The sequence below is a fragment of the Dipodomys merriami genome, unplaced genomic scaffold, assembly GCF_024711535.1.
Source record: "Dipodomys merriami isolate MVZ:Mamm:240054 unplaced genomic scaffold, mDipMer1.0.p SCAF_20, whole genome shotgun sequence".
In the NCBI taxonomy this organism is placed as follows: Eukaryota; Metazoa; Chordata; class Mammalia; order Rodentia; family Heteromyidae; genus Dipodomys; species Dipodomys merriami.
Window position 1 is genome coordinate 29,445,610 of NW_027203382.1, and position 20,429 is coordinate 29,466,038.

Sequence of the window (20,429 nt, forward strand, 5' to 3'; positions counted from 1 at the left end):
CTTTTAACATGTTTCATCAAGCACACAAATAAGAGCTTCTTTACAGTGGAATACCTAGAAGTGGTTAGAATATCTTTAGCTTTGCCAGTAGTGACTGATTCTATCAGCAATAATATCTTGATGTGCCAGGTCCTCCTCAGCACTTAACTTAGACTTCTAAGTTTTTGTCAATATAGTGGGTATGAAATTGTTATCTTCTTTCCATTCAGATTACAGAGAGCTATAGTATCATTTCATGGTTGTCTTTTTAATATTCTTCTTCTATGAATTCTCGGTTAGATGGCTTTCTTCTAACTCATAGTAGATTTTGGAATTTCAAAAGTGTGCAATCTTAATTATTTAGAGATCTTCATGCATCATCCTAATACATTTTGTTCTCAATACATTTTGTATTTTGGGGCGGTCCGGTCGTGGGGCCTGAACTCTGGGCCTGGGCGCTGTCCCTCAGCTCTTCAGCTCAAAGCTAGCGCTGTACCACTTCAGCCACAGCGCCACTTCTGGCTTTTTTCTTTTTTGCTTATGTGGTGCTAAGGAATCGAACCCAGGGCCTCATGCATGCAAGGCAAGCACTCTACCACTGAGCCACCTTCCCAGCCCCATACATTTTGTATTTTGGAAAAGTGGTTTTCAAAGAAATGATATATGTAGTTCTACCCAGACATTTTAAAATTAGAAAGGTACATATTAAAAACTGTATTCTTTCAAGACCGAGAAGGATCAACAAGGGCAGAAACTACTCAAAGTTGTACTCTTGCTTTCTAAGACTTCACTGCCTTGTTTTCTCATCCATATACTTTGTTCCCCTTCCCACTTTTCCCTTCTGTACCTCTCTTGATAATTCATCAATATTATTTTTACATACAATGCATCTAATATCTAGCAGTTTTATTTCCTTTTCTGCCTTTCTATTCCACTGTGGACTTGCTTTCTAGTCTTGCTCTACATCCTGGGCAGATGCTGCATAGCTTTCCTATGTTGAATCCTCTGTGCTCAGCCCTAGGCTTTCTCTTTTCTGGCCTATTTCTTTATTGAATATGACTATGGGAAAGGAGTGGTGTTTATCCTCAGGACTTTTCCTAAGAAAAGATGTAATGAAAGCCAGTCTTTTCCCTGATTATTTGAATTGTCTTCTTACATATTTATTTTTGCTACTCTGACACTGGGTTTTAGAATTTATCAAAATTCAATACTATCTGAGAAATGTATTGCTTTATTTCAGAATTTTGAAGGATCTTTTCCCTCTACATTCCAGGGTACTGCTCAGGTGTCTGATGCTATTCTGATCCTTATCTTTGTCTGTGAACTGTTTTAACTCTGGAAACTTGCCTGTCTCAACTGAATGTTATAGTATCTTTTATTAAAATGTTATCTCTTACTAAAATTAGTTAGCCAGTTGTATTCATTAGGCTTTTTATGTCTGAAGCCATATCTTCCATATCTTTACTTCTGGGAAGTTGTCTTTTTCTTTTCATCACTGATTGGAACCTGGACCTATTGAATCTTCTGATTTTCTCTCCTCTTTCTATTTCCTTTTCTGCATATTTTTGTTCTACTTCCTAGCAGGTTTCTTTTTTAATATACATATTTATTGTAAAGACATTGTACAGAGGGGTTACAGTTACATGAGTAAGGTATGAGTACATTTCCTGGGCTGGGAAGGTAGCTCAGTGGTAGAGCACTTGCCTTGCATGCCTGAGGCCCTGGGTTCGATTCCTCAGCACCACATAAGCAAAAAGAAAAAAGCCTGAAGTGGCGCTGTGGCTCAAGTGGTAGAGCACTAGCCTTGAGCTGAAGAGCTGAGGAACAGCGCCCAGGCCCAGAGTTCAGGCCCCATGACCAGACCCCCCAAAAAAAAGAAAAAAAAAGAAAAAAATTAGTACATTTCCTATGAACATTGTTACCTCTCCTTTGTTTTTCCCCTACTATTCCTTCTCTCCCCACCTCCCCAACTCCTCCCTCCTCCCCAACCTTGAAGTTCTAAGTTCACTTGCTTTCTTTTTTTTTAAATAAGTTTTTTATTGTGAAAATACTGTACAGAGGGGCTACAATTACATGAGCAAGGTAATGAGTACATTTCTTATCAAGTATTGTTGCCTCCTCCTTTGTTTTTCCCCTCCCCTTCCTTCCCTTCCATCTCCACAACAACTACACTCCCCCTCACCTGCCCTGCCTAAATTGTAAAGTTCATTTTCAACATAGTGTCTTGTACATCTTGGTCATCCTGTATCCTTCTTTCAGCATTTTGTTATTTCCCTTCCCCTCCCCAAATTAGAAAAATGTATATGCAAGATGCAGGGTACCAGAATCAAATACAGTGACAACAGGGGTTGTACCATGGGGGGAAAACATACAAAGAAAGAAAAAAAATCACATAATAATTATAAGTACATTATAAAAGAACAACAAAAAAGATAAAATCTCTTGTGTCCCTGTCTTGGGGTTCATTTCATTTAGCATCAGGTTATATGGTCATATGTACACAGCTTTTGACCTTTTCTGCTTGTCCTAGATAGACACTTATTGCAGATAAGGGAAACTATGAGACCTATGTTTCTTTAGGCCTGGCTTGCTTCACCTAATATAATTTTTTCCAAGTCTTTCCATTTCCTAACTTTGAACTGTGATCCTCAGATTGCATACTCCTGAGTAGCTAGGATTACAGGCGTGAGCCACCGGTGCCCCACAGGAGATTTCTTTTATCCTTAATCTCCTACTATTCCATTGGTCTTTAATAAAAAATATTATAATTGGTGTCATTTTAATTTCCAAGCAAATTTCCTCTTTCCCATGTATGTCTTACTTTATATTGTTATTTTGTGACTGGAAAGCCTCCTAAATATTTCTTTGAAGAAAGTAATTATGGTTTTTGAAAATTTTCTCCAGCCTTCTGTGCGTCTGAGTTGTATTTTGGACTTTCTAAGTTAGATTTGCCTTTGTGTTTTTTTTTAGAATCCTTTTGACGTAGTCCATAGAACACTCACCATCTTGAATTGGGCAAAGTATATAAAACAGTGCCTGACATTTAATGCTCAATCAATATTTATGTTGTTTTTTACAAGCCTATTTAACTTATAGACCACCTTGAAATACCTTAAAAATAAGTGTGAAACTTTTAGAAGAAAATGATGCAAATATGAAAGGCTAATGTTCAAAGAAACATGAGATTTTTCAATTCAAGAATTCTTACACCTTTATGTATTTTGAATACTGAAATTTGATGATAGATGTCATTATAAGCCAGAGAAAATTAAAGTTTCAGCTCACACTTCTTTTGCATTCTGATTTTTTTGTGCATAGAAGAGCTTGGTAGCTCAGGAATTGTTAATAATTTATAGACTATTTGATGTGTGCATCAATATATGCCTTGCGTATCAGGGTGGAGAGTGTTGGTTGAGGATGACTGTCTAGGTGAAGGGTCCCACATTTATAAATAAGCACTTGCTATTTCTCAATATGACCATAATTTCCCAAGATAAACAATATTAATGATTATTAAGTCACTCTCTATTAGAAAGAAACTCTGTTGTGAATTCTGTCTTTACATTTTCAGTTTGAGTCTGCTAAGAAGACAGGGATCAGCCTATATAAGATTTCTTTTTTTATTGTAAATGTGATGTACAGTGAGGTTACAGTTACATAAGTCAGGTAATGAGAACATTTCTTTTTGAACAGTGTCATCTCCCTCATTTTCTTCCAGGTCTTTTCCTCTCAGTCCTCCCCTCAAGTTGTATAGTTCATTTCCAACATAGTGTCTAGTGAGTAACCCTGCTGAATTGGTTCACCCTTTGTCCCACATTTCTGTGCTTCCCCTTCCCCTCCCCAAATCAGATAAACTTATATACAAGACAAAAAGTACAGAAATAAAAAACAGTGACAAAAGAAGAAAGATAGGGAAAAAAGCTGCAAACAGTACAATAAAAAACTTCTTGTTCCCATTTCTTGGAGTTCATTTCAATAAGCATCATTTTATATGATCATATGCACATAGCTATTGGGCCCTTGTGATCCTCTCCTAAGAATATCCTTCTTTTGTGTCACTGTGTGAATGTTTAGAGTCCTGCTTAACTTATTATGTCCAAGTATAATTTTTTGTCTTTTACTATCCATGGGGTTTACTTGTAGGTTTATAGGCATGTTCCAATTATTACAAATGAGGAAAACCATGCACCCTGTGTTTCTTTGGGTCTGGTTTACTTTGCTTAATTATGATTTTTTCCAAGTCTTTCCACTTCCTTACAAATGGAGCAATATCGTTCTTTCGGATGGAAGCATAGAATTCCATTGTTTATATATACCACACTTTATTGATCCATTTGTACACTCAGGGGCATCTGAGTCGATTCCATATCTTAGCTATGGTAAATAATACTGCAATGACCATGGTTGGACTGGTGGCTTTAGTGCAGGCTGGTTTGTAGTCATTTGGATAAATGCCCAGGAGTGGATTGCTTATAGGTAAGCTTTATGTTTTAGCCTTTTGAGGAACATCCATACTGCTTTCCAGAGTGGTTTACATTCCTACTAACAGTAGCATTCCCTTTTGATCACATCCCCACAAGAATCTGTTATTGTTAGTTTTCTTGATGATACCCATTCTAACTGGGGTGAAGTGGAATCTTAATATTGTTTTGATTTGCATTTCTTTTATGGACAGACATATTGAACATCTCATATGTCTATTAACCATTCTTATTTCTCCTTCAGAAAAGTGTCTCTAGCCCATTTATTAATTGGGTTATTTCTTTGAGGGTTTGTTTTGGAGGGGCTTAATTTTTGAGCTTTAAGTATATTTTAGACATGAGGCCTCTGTCTGATGGATTTTAAACTCTTTCCTAAGCAAGGGTTCCACATTGGTGATTACCATGACTTCATGGAGACTAAATCATTCATCCATTTGACAACATATGTCTATTGATATCTATTATTATTACATTAGTTTTACTTTGGTTTTTTTTTTTTACTTTATTTATTTTACTTTCCTCTCCCTGTCCCTACCCACAAATTACATAGTTCATTTGTTAGCATAATGTTCATTGAGTACAAGGGCCACATTTGCTCACCCTGCCTCCCTTCATTCCTGTCTCCCCCACCCACCTCTACCAAACACATGTTTCCATTTGTTGGTATTTGTCTTGATAAATAGTACTTTTTGCTCTTTAAGTACTTTAAGAATGCCTTTGGATTCTTCCCCTAAGTGTACCATCCTTTAGCCAGTTTGTGTGTAAATGCATTGCCCTGTATACGTCATTGTGCACGGATGTATTTTAGATCTAGCTGTCACATATGAGAGAAAACATGCACCATTTGTCTATATCTGGCTTACTTTACTTTGATATTGTTGAATTAGATGCACTATTTTTGTTTCCTATATCTTAAATGTTGCTCTTTCGCTTTATATAAATGCAAAGTGAAAAGAGTCAAGAATAGAAATAGAAATTTCAGAAGAATCTTTTGGGTTCATTGTTAAGGACACATGCACCCAGGATCTAAAATAAGATGCTTTCTGAAGCTTATTTCAACTTAGGAGATATTACTGGATTTTTCTAGGCAGGAGCAAAGGCTTGAATTAGTATCATTTTTTTATGAGTAGCTATAAACTGAAATGAACCTTGTCTTCTTTATGGGCAGTATGTCTATTTTTCTAAATAGATGTAAACCCATACATCCAACTTGGCAATGACTTTTTATACAGCTGCATTAAAATTAATATAAATATGTTCAGCATCCAGAGGAGGCATCTAACTCATTGCCATAGTATTCCATTTACACCAGCTTTATGGAAGCTAAGATGTGGAATAACAGAGCACCCTTTAAAATATTTTTCTCCAAATACATGATATAGGTGGCTATTGACTTTTATAGTTACTGTGGAAAATTCCAAACATATATAGAAGCAGAATCATTTAATGAATCTCACCTACCCACAGCCAGCTTTAACTGTTCCTAACCCACAGTCAATCCTGGGTGGTTTCCTTTTTCTTTTGCTTCTCAAGTTATCTTAGAGAAAATCCAGCATATAGTATTATTCCATAATATTTCTCTGTAAAAGATAAGAGATCTTTTTTAACTAGCTCTACAATATCATTATGAGATAACCTAAAAAAGTATTAACAACTGTTACTTAAAATCAGGCTATTAAGTAAAAAAAAGCACACATAAGAAAAATCAGTAAATATTTTATATAACTTGAAACAAAAACACATTAAAATTTACAGGATTTAAGTAAATGTTTGTAAAGAAAAAAACCAGGCTATTAGTGCTCAAATTTCTCTGATCATCATATAAATGTCTTTTTCCCTTGGGACCCAAATAACTTTATTACATTTGGTTGGCATATTCCCTTCTGACACATTCTCTCTCTCTCTCTCTCTCTCTCTCTCTCTCTCTCTCTCTCTCTCTCTCTCTCTCTCTCTCTCTCTCTCTCTCTCTCTCTCTCTCTCCTCTCCCTCCCTCCCTCCTTCCTTCCCTCCTTCCCTCCCTCCCTCCTCCTCCTCCTTCTCCTCCCTCTGTCCCTCCGTCCCTCCGTCCCTCCGTCCCTCCGTCCCTCCGTCCCTCCATCCCACCGTCCCTCCGTCCCTCCCTCCCTCCCTCCCTCCCTCCCTCCCTTCCTCCCTCCCTCCCTTCCTTCCTTCCTTCCTTCCTTCCTTCCTTCCTTCCTTCCTTCCTTCCTTTCTTTCTTTCTTCCTTCCTTTCTTTCTTCCTTCCTTCCTTCTTTTTGTTTGTTATTAGTCATGGGGCCTGAACTCAGAGCCTGGATACTGTCCCTGAGCCTTTTTACTCAAACTGGTGCTCAACCATTTTGAGCCACAGAGCCACTTACAAGTTTCTGGTAGTTAATTGGAGATGAATCTCACAGACTTTCCTGACTGGGTTGACTTCAAACTGTGATCCTCAGATCTCAGCCTTCTGAGTAGCTAGGATAACAGGCATGAACCACTGGCACCTAGTGTGGTTGGCATATCTCTTAAGACTCTTTTAGTCTAAAGTCCTAGTACTTCCCTACCCCTCTGAGTTTTAATCTTAAAATTTGTCAAAAATACAAGTTTACTTTTTTCTTAAAAATTTCTCATGTTCTGGACTTTGTTGATTGAATTTCCATGGTGTCATTTAACATAATCTTCTGTTTCTATAGTTCCTATAGTTGTGAATAGATGTTTAATTAAATATAGCCTTCATTTTTTGACATGAAACTGTTGTTGTGGATGGTGTCTCTTTCTCTTTTTGTGATTGATTCCTGGGTTCAGATGCTATCAGTGTAATCTATCCATTATAAAGTTTCTCATCCTTTCTCTTGATAGTTTTAGCAGCTATTGATAATTATTGCCTTTGTCTGCTATTCACATTATATACTGTGTTAAAAGCTTCTACATTTGACAATTTACCTTCTTCCAACTTCTCACTCCGGAATTGTTTTAACATTTTTGCTCATTTATTTTCTCCTCTTATTCTGTGATGTAGTTATAATAATTCTTCAATGTTCTGGTCTTCAAAGTGTTGCCAAGAACACAACACTATAAGGACACTGTGAGCAAAGGTTCCTTGCATTTGAGGGAGTCTTTGTCCTGGTTTTCCCTTGGAGGGATTTTTTAAATTCATGAGCCTATTCCAATTCTAAGGCATCTATGAGTTTAAGAGATTTGACTTACCTGGAGCTTCATAAAGTTACTTGATCACTGTATTCTTTGGTCAATACAATGAACCTCACGGAAAAGGGAGGGACACTTCTGCTAGACTTGCTGATGTGAAGATCATGGCCTTTTAAAGATGGAACCTTCCTGAGAGAAAGATGAATGTGAGAGTAAATAAAAATTCAGACATAGACTGCTGCGCTGTCATGCCTTTTGTTAATAAAATGTTATCTGCATTGTATTTATTGTTTTGTTTTTTGTTTCTTCTTGGCCTTATATAGCCAATATAGGCTATTTCAAATATGTTAATTACCAATAAGGTAGCAAAGTACAACTCTCACAGTCACAATTTTTAAAAGAATTATAACACCACTTGCTTTCTTTACAAATGTATACATGAGCACACCTTAAATGTGTGCACCCATATTCTTCCTCTCTCTTTCTCTCCCTGTCTGTTCTCTCTCTATATTTCAGTTTTTTTTTTTAAATTTCAGGTGCAATACTGCCACATGAGGCATAGAAAAGGGAATCATGACACTTATTTAGATTGTTTGCTTCAGATATCAAATCCAGATTGGTTTTCATGCCAGAGGCTCACATCCTGTTTGTGGCTTACTATGGAAAATTGAGTTGAGCAAAATTAGGGACAGAGACCAATTTTCCTTTGCTCTGAAGATACTTCAAGCTCTGTACAATAAATGTTTTCCATTAGAGGGAAAATGTTGTGCATTAATGCTCCTGAGAAAAAATAGCGATTGCCAGTAATGCCATCAGGAAATGATTTTTTAAATGTTTCAGAGTGTAAGCATAAATCAGTCCGTAAATAGGGAATACAACTTATTTTACAGAGTTGGAATATTGATGATGAAAACATTTTTTAAGGTAGAGTTATTCTAGGAAAGTGTGAATTTTGATTTTAGAGCCATACACAAGGGATATAGTAATAAGAAATACAAGGCAGAACACTTGATTAAAATAAACAAGAACAGAGCCAAGGCTGAGAAGACACAGCGTTCTCTTCTGTGGCCTCAGTTGGGGAGCAGGGCTGGGATAAGATGTGGAGAGGGTTGAACAATGCGTCATCAATGACTTCAACAGACTAAACATGATTTGTGCAGCCCTGGGCTTCTGGGTTCTCAGCCACTGGATATGCTGTGGTGCTCTATCCAGACCTTGGCAGCATGTGTTTATGATAAAAGTTATATGGGGTTTTCAAATTTAAATAAAACTTGCATTTAAAAATGGTCATGATTTAAAATGCTATTGTATTGAGGAAATGACAGTGGCTACATTAATTAAATATTTAAAAATTATAGACAATCTTTTTCAACTTGTCAGAAACCTGTTCTTTAGGACAAATTACTCTTAAGTTTGGTTTTCATACAAAAGAAGATCAAAAACAGATCTTTGATTGTGGATGTTATTTTCAATTATTATTTGGCTTTCTGAATACTCTCAGGGCTGTTTGTTGGCATCTAATATGTGTTGTTGGAATGACAGGAAAAAGTAGTATTGAGACTGTCTGACATTTACCTGTGTTGTTTTTAATGTAACTTCAGGTAATGAATTTGACTGCATTTCTTGGGTACAAAGCAGTAGAAAATGCATGCATTTTCAATACTTTCTAAATATTATTAAATGAATTACTGAGCCCAAATATAAAAGTAAATTTTAACTTTCAAGATAAGATGCTTAACAGACTGTCCTGATGATTTTACTTCAGTCCTTCATGAACTGAAGCCCAGAAAGGAGAATAACTTACGAAGGTTAAATTTTACTTTTGGTTTACAGGATTTCTTTTGCTTCAAGAGTTGCTTTTCTCATTTTAAACAGTGTTTTATATACTGAGTTCACAATCTTGAAAATTACCAATTATCCAGTTGGCTCAAAAACTAATAATACTAGTCAGACAGATGGAAGACTGATTGTCTTCACTAATGAGAAATTTCTAATATTGGGTAAGCAGAGAAAAGTGTGGAAATGTTAACTGTAAATGTCAAGAAGCAGGTTGCAATTAAGGGCTAAAGATCAAGAAGTCGAAAGCATTATCTCTATCAGTATTCCATGAGCACAGGGCCTTGGCAACTTGAGTGTTTTCTGCCCTACATATCCACAGGGAAAGGAATGGTGCCAGTGAAATTGTGAATAGCTATAATTTTTAAGACTGCATTAGGAGACTAATCTAGACCCCACAGTGGTCCTCGTAAATGTGAGTATGGAAATTTCCTGTGGAGGCTGAAATTTTAGTGTGTGAATAGAAGCTCAGTTATGTTGCAGAAAAAAAATCCCTGAACCAATATTCTATTTTCCACCTTTTTAAGCCAAGTTTGGGGCTTTGCATTTTTTAAAATGTGCTTTAGCCCATTTGTCCTTATTTTAGGCTTAATTTTGGTTTCCAGAGATATGTCAAGAGGGACAGTATTGCTTCTTTTTAGTTCAAACTTTTATTATTATTATAGTATTCAGATTTTAGTTGACCAAAGATAATGGTTATGCTGTTTCTTTGCTCATTAAAAATAAGTCATTTTCATTTTATCTCCATCAGTTAGCAGGCATTTTGATCATAAATGAAATTGGATGATTAGTTTTAATCCCCAAGAATTCTGCTTTCAAAGTCAGTGAGGTTTAATTTTAACCAATGTTCTTTCAGTTTGGGTCTCTGTAGGATAATTTCTTTTTTCTAGGGTAAGAAGTGTGGCAAGAGGTGGCTGGCCTTGGGAAATATACACTTGGAGTGCTGCAGTTCTTTCTGGGACGGAAATGGAGTAATAAAGGCAGAAATCACAGAATGGTTTCTAATTTCAAAGACAGACTGCCTGACCTTGCCTACATAGTTCAGATAGAAACCAAGAAGAAACACAGAGAAGGAAATTGAGTTCCCCTCCAGATGATGCACAACCACACAACTTGCAGTCATCCATCTAGAGTTGGAATGTGTGCCAGTCACCTTAGGGCCCAGCAAGCTCTCACTACAAATAGATTGCCTTGTATTTTGATTCTTATGTGAACATGTTCTGATTAGATCTCTACTCTTCTTACACATATATGTGTATGCACACACAGGCACTGGCACACGCACACACAAATCCTCCCCATCCCCATTCATTCTTGATTTTTCTATCTTCCTGAATTCAAGCCTACAATTTTTTATAAGCTAAAAACATTAGTTCTAATATGCATTTGGTTCTTTGGTAGCCTGTGATTTGAATAAATCTTCTCTTGAAGCCATTAAAGGGGCTTTCCAGCCTCCCAGGCTCAGTGTTTTGGCCTCTCTGTCATGTTTTACCCTGGAGGAAGGAAGTTTACATGGGCTAATCAGTATTCCCACACTGTCACATTTGGCACCAGTCACCTTCCAGCCCCTCCACTCCTTAGATGGCATTGTTCTTCTCAGTGTCCTTCTTGTGTCCTGCCTGGACCCTCCGTTGGTGAGTATAGGTGGCACTGCATCCACTTGGGTGACCTACTCATTTGGTCTTCCAGAATTTGCCATGGAAGTTTTGAAGATTTTTCTTAAATGGAAAGTTGTGTAATGTTGAACACCAGTGGTGAAGCTGGGACTATTTGTGTCATAATGCACAGTGGCTTCACTTAGTAGCTAGAGAGTGGCACTGGGAGCAGAAGCATTGCCCTGGGTCCTTCTACTCCCACTGTGGTCATATGGGATGGAGAGCTTTCTGGATTGACTTGTTTTCTTGTTCTGATAGGAAAATCATGCCTGGGTATTTGTGTTTGCCTGCTTACAGAGGGTATCTTTTGCTTTCTGTTTATCTGGCATTAGTTATACAGGGGAGGATTCCATTGTTAAATCTCCACACATACTAACACAACATTCCAATTGACTTCACCCCCTCTATCACATTCCTTATCACCCCCATGGCCTCCCCAACAGATATCCTTGTTTCCTTTTCATAGCTGCAAACAATCTATTTCAACACTATTCAGTCTCCTTTTATCCTTGTCACCAGCCCAACTCCCTCCCACTAGCCCCAATCCCCCTACAGGGTTTATAACACTTCACCATCCCCTCTATGATCAACAGCTTTGGTTGAGTTCCTCTATGTTGCTTTTATGTATATTTGCAATTTATTAGAAAGTTATTCACACACTTTCTTTTTCTACTCTCTCTTTTCTTTCTCCTGAGTGGTCTCTTAGCTTGATTCATGTTCTGTGTTTAGCCATTTAAATAATTATGTATATGAATACATCCATTTATATACATGTCCATAAATAAATAAATAAATAAATATATATGGTAGGCCTAGCTTCTATGTATGAGTAGAATCATAAGATGTTTAGATTTTTGATCTTGCCTTTGTCTTACTTAGTATGATATCCTCCAGTTTAATCTATTTTATTGCAAATGATGTTTCATTTCTCTTTATGACTGTAATATTCCATATTATATATGTATGCATGTATATATGTATATATATACATATATACATACTTCACATCTTAAGATTCAAATAACATTTATTATATAAGATAATGTTTGCTTTACAAGTAATTTACACATTGTAACTGACTCGGCCACTGATTGCTTACAATTTTTAAAAATACTTGTGTTATCTTTAAGTAGTGGAACTAAAGAGTTGCCTTTCAAGCTTATGCATACATCTTGATCAATGTCACCCCTTTCAATGTTCTCACCCATCCCTCTTAACCCACTCTTTCCCTCACTTTTCTTTTTTTGGGTGGGGGTGGGGTCCAGTCGTGAGGCCTGAACTCTGGGCCTGGGCGCTGTCCCTCAGCTCTTCAGCTCAAGGCTAGTGCTCTATCACTTGAGCCACAGCCCCACCTCTGGCTTTTTTCTTTTTGCTTATGTGGTGCTGAGGAATCTTACCCAGGGCCTCAAGCATGTAAGGCAAACGCTCAACCACTGAACCACCTTCCCAGCCCTCCCTCACTTTTCTTAATTTTGTAAGGTATGAATTGAATTTTTTACTAAATTCTTCAACTTTCTCTTAATTCATCTACTCCTCTCCTCTTGACTCCACCCTATCCCTTTCAAGTCCCAGTTTCCTGATGTTTATTTTGTGGAACTATGATTTAGCCTTTCTAAGGAATTATACTCTCTGAGTTCTTCCCTGAATCTACCGTATTTCAGTTAATACATTTGTGTACACTTCCTTACCACACAAAGTATTCACTTATATATTTTTAAACTCATTCTATCTTCCACAGATGAGAGAAACATGTAACCTCTATCTCTCTGGGCCTGACTTACTTTACTTAACATAATTTTTTTCCAGGTCCTTCCATGTCTTTGCGAATGATGCAATGTTCTTCTTTCTACTAGATGAGTAAAATTCCATTGTGCATATATACCACATCTTTTTGACCCATTCGTCTATTAAGGGGCATCTGGGATGATTTCATACCTTGGCAATGGTGAATAGTGCTGCATTGAACATGGTTATGTGGTGGCTTCATTCTATCCTAGTTTCTAATCATTTGGGTAAATGCCCAAGAGTGGAAATGCTGGATCATAGGGTAATTAATGTTTAGTTTTTTGAGGAACCTACAAACTGCTTTCCAGTGTGGTTGAACACATTTACTTTTCTACCAAGAGTGTATTAGTGTTCCCTTTTGCCCACATCCTTGCCAGCATCTGTTATTTGGGCATTTTAGTTATTCCATCATTTGGCCATTGTGAAAAGTGTTGCAATAAACATAGATATGCATTTGTTTTCTGGTATCTTGATTTATTCTCCATCACTTATACACCCAGTAGTTTTATGGTGGCATCATAAGGAAGATCTACTTTTAGGCTTTTGAGGAACCACCATACTGATTTCCCGAGAAGATGCACTAGTTTACGTTCCGGACAACTGTGTCTTCCATTGGCCTGGGTTGGTCAGGGTTTGGCCTTGCCTCCTTAGTCCCTCCCTCTCTCAGGAGCAACTTTCCCTTCAGAGAAGGGAACAAGGTAACTTGTGTCTTCTTCCTGTGGCCCCTGACTGCTCTTCCCCCATCATCCCTGTGTGCTTTTGGGAAAAGAGATGATGTGAAGGTAGCAAAAGGTAGTAAAAGCTGCCACCTGCTCATAGGCATTTCTGACATTAGAATACCAGCAGGTACAATATTTTTCCTCTAAATAATAGAGCTTTTGAATAAAATGTGACAAGGGTTGTAATGGCCTCATTTTTAATGACTGACAAATAATCAGGTGAGCCTCAGAGTGACCCTCCTTCCTTCCTACATGAATTTCTATATCTGTTTTGCTGTTGACTCCAACAAAGGATGGTTATTTGTCATTTTGCCATATGGCCATACCTCAGGGAGGTTGGTTAATGAAGAAGTGCAGAGAAAATGATTTACAGCAAGTGTCTTTCTTCACATTAAAACACCCCTTCATCACTTCTTTTAAACCATAACATTAGGGGGCTTTGCCCAAAGAAGAGACAGTAGGCAGTGCCCTGCTGTTGCTAGGTAACAGGAGATGGCCTTAAGCCTGGTCATAGTTGCTACTGGCAAGATTTTTTCCACTAGGAACCTGGTTAGCTTTGCAAAGTCCTTTGTGTAGTGTTAACAGATTTGCACCATGGAAAAGTTGGAGGGTTTCCTTTATTATTCAGTTTTCCACACCAGATATATTATGGAAGTCTAGAAGTAGTTCTTGATTTTGAGATACCCTGAGCAGATGAAAGCATGGTTCATTACACATCGCTATACTGTATTTTCAGATGAGATTGGGTGCATGGGTGCATTCAGGGTAGTATGGCTGTAGATTATACTGTCTTTTCAAAGTTTGCATCCATTAAAAAATCAAGGAGAGCATCCCTTTCTAAGTAGCAGAGTGATATAAGATCTGGGAATGTGGACTAGTCTTTATTCAATCGATACATCTCTTATTATTTTGAAAAGACAATTTTTATTTACAAGAAACTAAATGCTGATGGAATCATTACATGCCTGTTAGGTGCCTTGTGCTCACCCAATTTCTTTGGGCTAAATACATCAGCACTGCATTTTCTGATCTCTGAGATATACTGTCATCTGCTTTGGGTCCCAAGCTGACTCTCCTGTAACCTGAACCATCTGTTTGTTGCAGATTTGAACACCTCGCAGAGTGAATCTCCAATCCCTCTGGACTCATATTCCCACAGTCCTCAGCCACAGACATTTCTAGCAGAAGCCAAGCTCAGTCTACAGAAGGTGGCCAGACAAGATGGAGAAACTGGAGATGTCATGGAAGAAAATATTGTTTACCTCTGATTATGTTGTCATCATTTTTCCAAACAAACAAAAACACTGGCACTTTGAGGAGAACTCCCCCTCCACTCCTATTGTGTGTGTGATTGTGCCCAAATTGCTTTAAGGATACTATTTAATGTTTCATGCAAATTCATTTTTAGCATGAATCTAATAATTAAATTATTGAAAACAGTTCTGTTTGTATAATCTTTAACTTATCATACTTACTTCTGGATTTCAGGGGAGAAAATTAGAATAAGCTGAAGTATATTAAAGATTATTTTGCTTTTAGAGTAACAATTCCATACTGCATTTTGTACCTAGTTATGTGGATTTTGAGATGCCTTTTAAGATTAAGATGAAGCACTTTGGATTAAAGAATAATATTCATAAGGTGTAAAGTTTTACTGTTTGAGCAGTTGCTTCCTGAAGGAGAGCTTGGTGACTAAAAAGCAGAGAGGATTGGCAGAAACACCTTTTCTCAGCTAGTCTTTTTTTTTTTTTTTTTGTCAGACCTGGGACTTGAACTTGGGGACTGGGTGCTATCCCTGAGCTGCTTTTGCTCAAGGCTAGACTGTATTGCTTGAGCCACAGCTCTATTTCTGGCTTTTTTGATAGATGTTGGAGATAATATTCTCACAGACTTTCCTGCCTGGGCTGGCTTGGTACTGCCATCATCAGATTTCAGCCTCTTGAATAACTAGGATTACAAGTGTGAGCCACCGGCGACTAGCCTCTCAGTTAGCTTTTATGTGTTAGTTTCTCTTTGGAGAATCAAAGGTGGAGATGTCATCATCACCATTCAACCAATGTGTCCTGCCTGGGCATCTCTTCTGAGCTGGTAGCCACCATGCCAAGGATACCATTGGAATGTGTCCAGCTGGGTGGATGTTGAGACACACTGTCTTGATAAGGCTTCAAGTCACAGTTCAATGGTAACTTTCAGCCCCACCTAGAGCCCTGAGCCCCAAGCAAATGGATTTTGATGTAAATAATAAAACTCTGTGAGAGCCCTCACTCCTATCAGCTGGCCTGTCTGTAGCTGGCACCCAGAACACCGATAACCACAACCCACTGGGAGGAACCTTCCTTCGCAGTTCTTTAAGGACGACACAATTCGTTCTTTGTAAGACTTGATGCCTGGATGGACCTTTCCACAAATGAAAACTGGCACTTCCTGCCTTCACAGTAATGTGGATCTCTGTGAAGAAAGAAACCGGGAGAAGTTCTCATCTTGCTCTTCAGAAATATTTGTATATGTTTTGGTCAGTTGTCAGTAAATACCTTTTGCCTGATTATTTTATGCTCTAATTTTAATACTAAGCATAGAATTGACATTTCACACATGTAAATTAATTAAGCAGAACCCACATTTCACACACATAAATCTTTTGTAGAAAGTGAAAATAAAGTAGGGCTGTCAAATTCATCTAGAGTTACAATAATTAACGGGAGAGAGTTGGGATGGGAAGGGAGAAAGGATTCATTCAGATCCCTGGTTTCTTCTCCTAATTAAAGGTATAAATTGTATGTCTACATTATAGTTTTAGTTAGGCAGATCAAATTTTTTTTTTGGTCTGTTATGGGGCTTGAACTCTGGGCTTGGGCACTATCCCTGCGCTCTTCATCTTAAGCAAGCACTCTACCACTTGACCCACAGCACCACTTCTGGTTTTCTAGTGATTAATTGGAGATAAGAGTCTCACGGACTTTTCTGCCCAGGCTGGCTTTGAACTGTGATCCTCAGATCTCAGCTTCCTCAGTAGCTAGGATTACAGGCATGAGCCACCAGCGCCTGGCCAGATCAAATGTTTTTAAGACATGTTTTCTGAGCTCTTTTTTTCTAACTCTTGCTGCTTCTGGTCATTTTTGTCACACTTATAGGTTTTAATTTATTAAAATAGTCATCACTTTACCTCTAACCTCTTCTCTTAAATGTGATGCCCCACCCATCCTTACATCACCTAGAAATAGAAATTGTTTATCTTTCTTGCTTCAATTCTAGAATCTTATATCCCTTAAGTAAAAAGCCTACATTCTTGCTTCAACAAATATAAATGTCTTCCTTTCTTAAAGAAATGATAGTGGAGATGGAAACAGTGAAAATGGGTAAAGATGTCCAAAATCCCCAGGGGGGTTCTTTAAAAGTCTCTGTGCTAGTTGATTTTCAAGCCCTGCAAAGCAGAGTCTTGTGCTGTTCCCTTGGGGGAGGCCTGAGCATTCTTTGAAATACATATATTCATAGCTTTCTCTCAGTAAGTTTTTAATATGAGTTTTCAACTACAAGACTAAATTTCTAAGCTTTCTTGACAAAAATCTCTAGTTATTCTGTGTGATGAGCGTAGGATAAATGCTACAATTTGAATGTCCCTTCAGATGTTTTTATTGAATTGTCACTGATACTAAGAGGGCCTTTGAGAAGTGATTAAGATCATATGATTGGAACCTTAAAAATGGGTCTAGTGCACTAAAAGAGGTCCTGAGAGCACGCCCTTGGCCTTCATCTTGTGAAGGACTCAATAAGAAGAAACTTTCTATAAGTCAGGAAGTTGGTCCTCATCAACTACCTCTGTGCAGTTTATGCTATTTTAATGTAGTAGCAAGCCAACTAAAAAAGATTCTGTGACTCCCACGCAAATTCACTCATCTTATTAAAGATACCCTATTTCTCAAGGTCATAAATAAATACCTTCCTCCCACCCAAAGGATCTACTTTCCCCATCAGGATCAGCTTAAAGAAAAGAGTCATCTATTCCTTTAGGACAGAATTCCAGAATGAAAAAGATATTGCTTTGTCCCTTTCAGGCTGCATGAATTTATAGGTCATCACATTTGAGTCTAAGTTACTCTGCATTTCATCAAAATGTACACTTGCTGGAGTTGGGCAACACCTTCTAGCACCCTCACAAGGGCAGCCCTGTTCATTCATGAAATTGCAAACATGCTTGTTTCCAAGGAGCATTGCATGTGTGCCCATGAACATGTTATATAACATAAGAAACTCACATAACTAAATCATGGGATGGTAGATAAAGAGATAAAAAGGAATGTGTGTTTCTTCCTGTGACTAGGACCATTTTAAACTGTGAAAAACCAATCAGGTACGAGCATTGAACCCTCTCTCGTCTTTCCCATGGAGATCAGCAGAACACAGAAGTCCAGAGAATGGATTCTGGAGCCAGATGTGCCACTTGCTGGCTATGTATTCTGGGAATATTACTATGCTTCTCTGTTTCCTCATCTATAACATCAGAGATAATTACTGGATGGGACTGCTGTGAAGTTTAAATGATTTTTATATGTGATATATTTATAACTGAGCCCAGGGCATAATAATAACAATATATGCTAGCTATTATCCTAGTAAAATAAACCTATTAAGAGTTGCTCAGCCTCATCCCAGACTTTAGGCAGATGTCTAGTCATGAGATTGCAGTAGGTTTCAATAAGGTCAGCCTTGAAACCATTTATGTCTCTGAACCTTCTCTTAACTCATGAATACAGTAAACATTCATTGAATATCTGCTAAAGGCCAAGCAATCAGCTAAAGGAGTGTTCAAAGGTGAACATGCCTGCAAGCTGTTGGAAAAAAGTAACACAAGTAGATAAATTATCTTAGCCTAGGCATAATAATCAGAGAGAGAGAGCTCATAGGAAGAGCCCATCGGGGGCCAGTAGCATGTGGAATGATGGGGGCATTCTAAATAAGGAGATGTCTAAGGTTTGAAAGATAAGCAGTAGAGAGTTCCAGGCCAAGAGAGAAACCCAAGCAACAGTCTTCATATAACATGACAAGAAAGGACTGTAGCATATAAGTGGAGGTACCCATTGAATACCCCCTAGACTGGTTATTCAATGAGTTCAACTATCTCCATCTCTTTTAAGCACCTATCACCACCACCTCCCCATCTCTTTGACAACTGATTAGATGCTGAATAAAGCCAACTATGGAATGTGGGGGAATATTTGCTTCCATACTAGGATGGCTCAAGTGTGACCCAGTGCCACTCAGCACCTAGCCTCTCTGCACTCACCTCTACCACAAGGCCATGTGGGCTCTAGTCACCTGTTGGCATTGCTGCTACAAGAAGCCAAAAGTAAAGGGGTAAGTGGAAGACACTTTCTAGGGTGGATTTCTGGAAGAATCCTTCAGGGGGGGCTGTGGTAGGATGAACTAGAGACCCATACAGCAAGATGGCAAGTAGAAAAATGACAGAGGAGAGGATAGAGAAGAGGCCAGAATAATCTTAAGATTGACATGAGGTTTACAGTGATCTTTCCTGGCTGCTGCCTCTTTTACACAGATATCCCATTAGCAGAGTAAGAGAGAGACAGTAAAGACATAGGGGAAAATCAGACTGACTCAAGTTCTTCTTGAATCTCCCCCAAATGGAGGTTGCACACTGGGTTGCACAACCTCACAAGGCTTCATTGATAGTGTGTGGAATCACTCTCAGCACATCTACCCTCTGACTACAATGAAAGAGGAAAATCCAGTGGTCGAACAATTGTGCAACGTTGCTTCTGAGGCCAATTGCTTAATCTATGAGATGAATATGATAATCAGAATCATACCTTGCAGCTATGATGAGAACTATTGGAATCAAGTCCATGTCAGTAAAGGTACACAATAAACACAGTAAAAACAACAGATGCTAGTGATAGAGGTAAGGAAAAGGCAGGCTTGGGTATGTTCAAGAACTAAAATAGCAGCCAGGTGCTGATGGCTCATTCTTATAATCCTGAATACTCAGCAGGATGACAGTAGATGATTGCAGGTTTGAAGCTAGCCCAAGCATAAAAGTCCATGAGACTCCATCTCCCAAACAACAGGAGATATGAGCTGGCGACATGGCTCAAGTGATAAAGTACTTGCTGAACAAGCAAGCCAAATAAGGTGAGGCCCTGAGTTTCAACCCCTGTGCTGTCAAAAACAGAACAAAACAAAAAAGCAATTCCACTCCTGGGCATTTATCCAGTAGAATATAAACAAGGTCACAATAAAACTACCAGCACAACCATGTTCATTGCAGCATTATTTACCAAAGCCAAGATATAGAATCAGCCATCAGCCTAGATGCCCCTCAGTGGATGAATGGATCAAAAAATGTGGTATATATACATATACATCAGAAAGAATATTTTACTATTCATAAGGAAATGGAAAGACATGGAAAAATTATACTAACTGAATCAAGCCAGACTCAGAGAAACATAGGTCCTATGTTTTCCCCCATATGTGGTAGCCAGAATGTGCCTATAAACCTACAAGTAAACACACTGGATGGTAAAAGACAAAAAAATACACTGGATGTGATAAATTATGTAGGCTCTAGACATTCATACAGTGAGACCAAAGGAGAATATTCTTAGGAGAGGATCAAACAGTGCAATAGCTATATGATCATATAAAATGATGTTTATCATTCCAGGAAATGGAAATGAGGATTTTTTTCTTTGCTGCTGTTTTTGTTTTCTTTTCCCTTTATCTTGTTTACTTGCTTATCTGTCTTTGGGAGGATACAGGTCACACAGAAATGGAGGGACAAAAGATAACAAATGCAGCAGTGGCACTCACTGGACACTATGTTGAAAATGAAC

General features: G+C 38.1%; 1 protein-coding gene across 5 annotated transcripts in view; it reads left to right on the plus strand.

The window, feature by feature from the left end:
- Arhgef28 (Rho guanine nucleotide exchange factor 28) overlaps positions 1–16,556 on the plus strand; it is a 274,202-nt gene extending 257,646 nt beyond the window's left edge. For 2 of the 5 annotated variants that reach the window (XM_070031347.1, XM_070031348.1), the window contains exon 28: positions 14,686–16,554. In XM_070031347.1, the coding sequence (XP_069887448.1) occupies positions 14,686–14,849 (164 nt within the window). In that variant the 3' untranslated portion in view covers positions 14,850–16,554. Of the gene's footprint in view, positions 1–14,685 lie in introns of all 5 variants that reach the window. The other 3 variants (XM_070031346.1, XM_070031344.1, XM_070031345.1) reach the window with 3 other exon arrangements.
- The last annotated feature ends 3,873 nt before the right edge of the window (positions 16,557–20,429 follow it).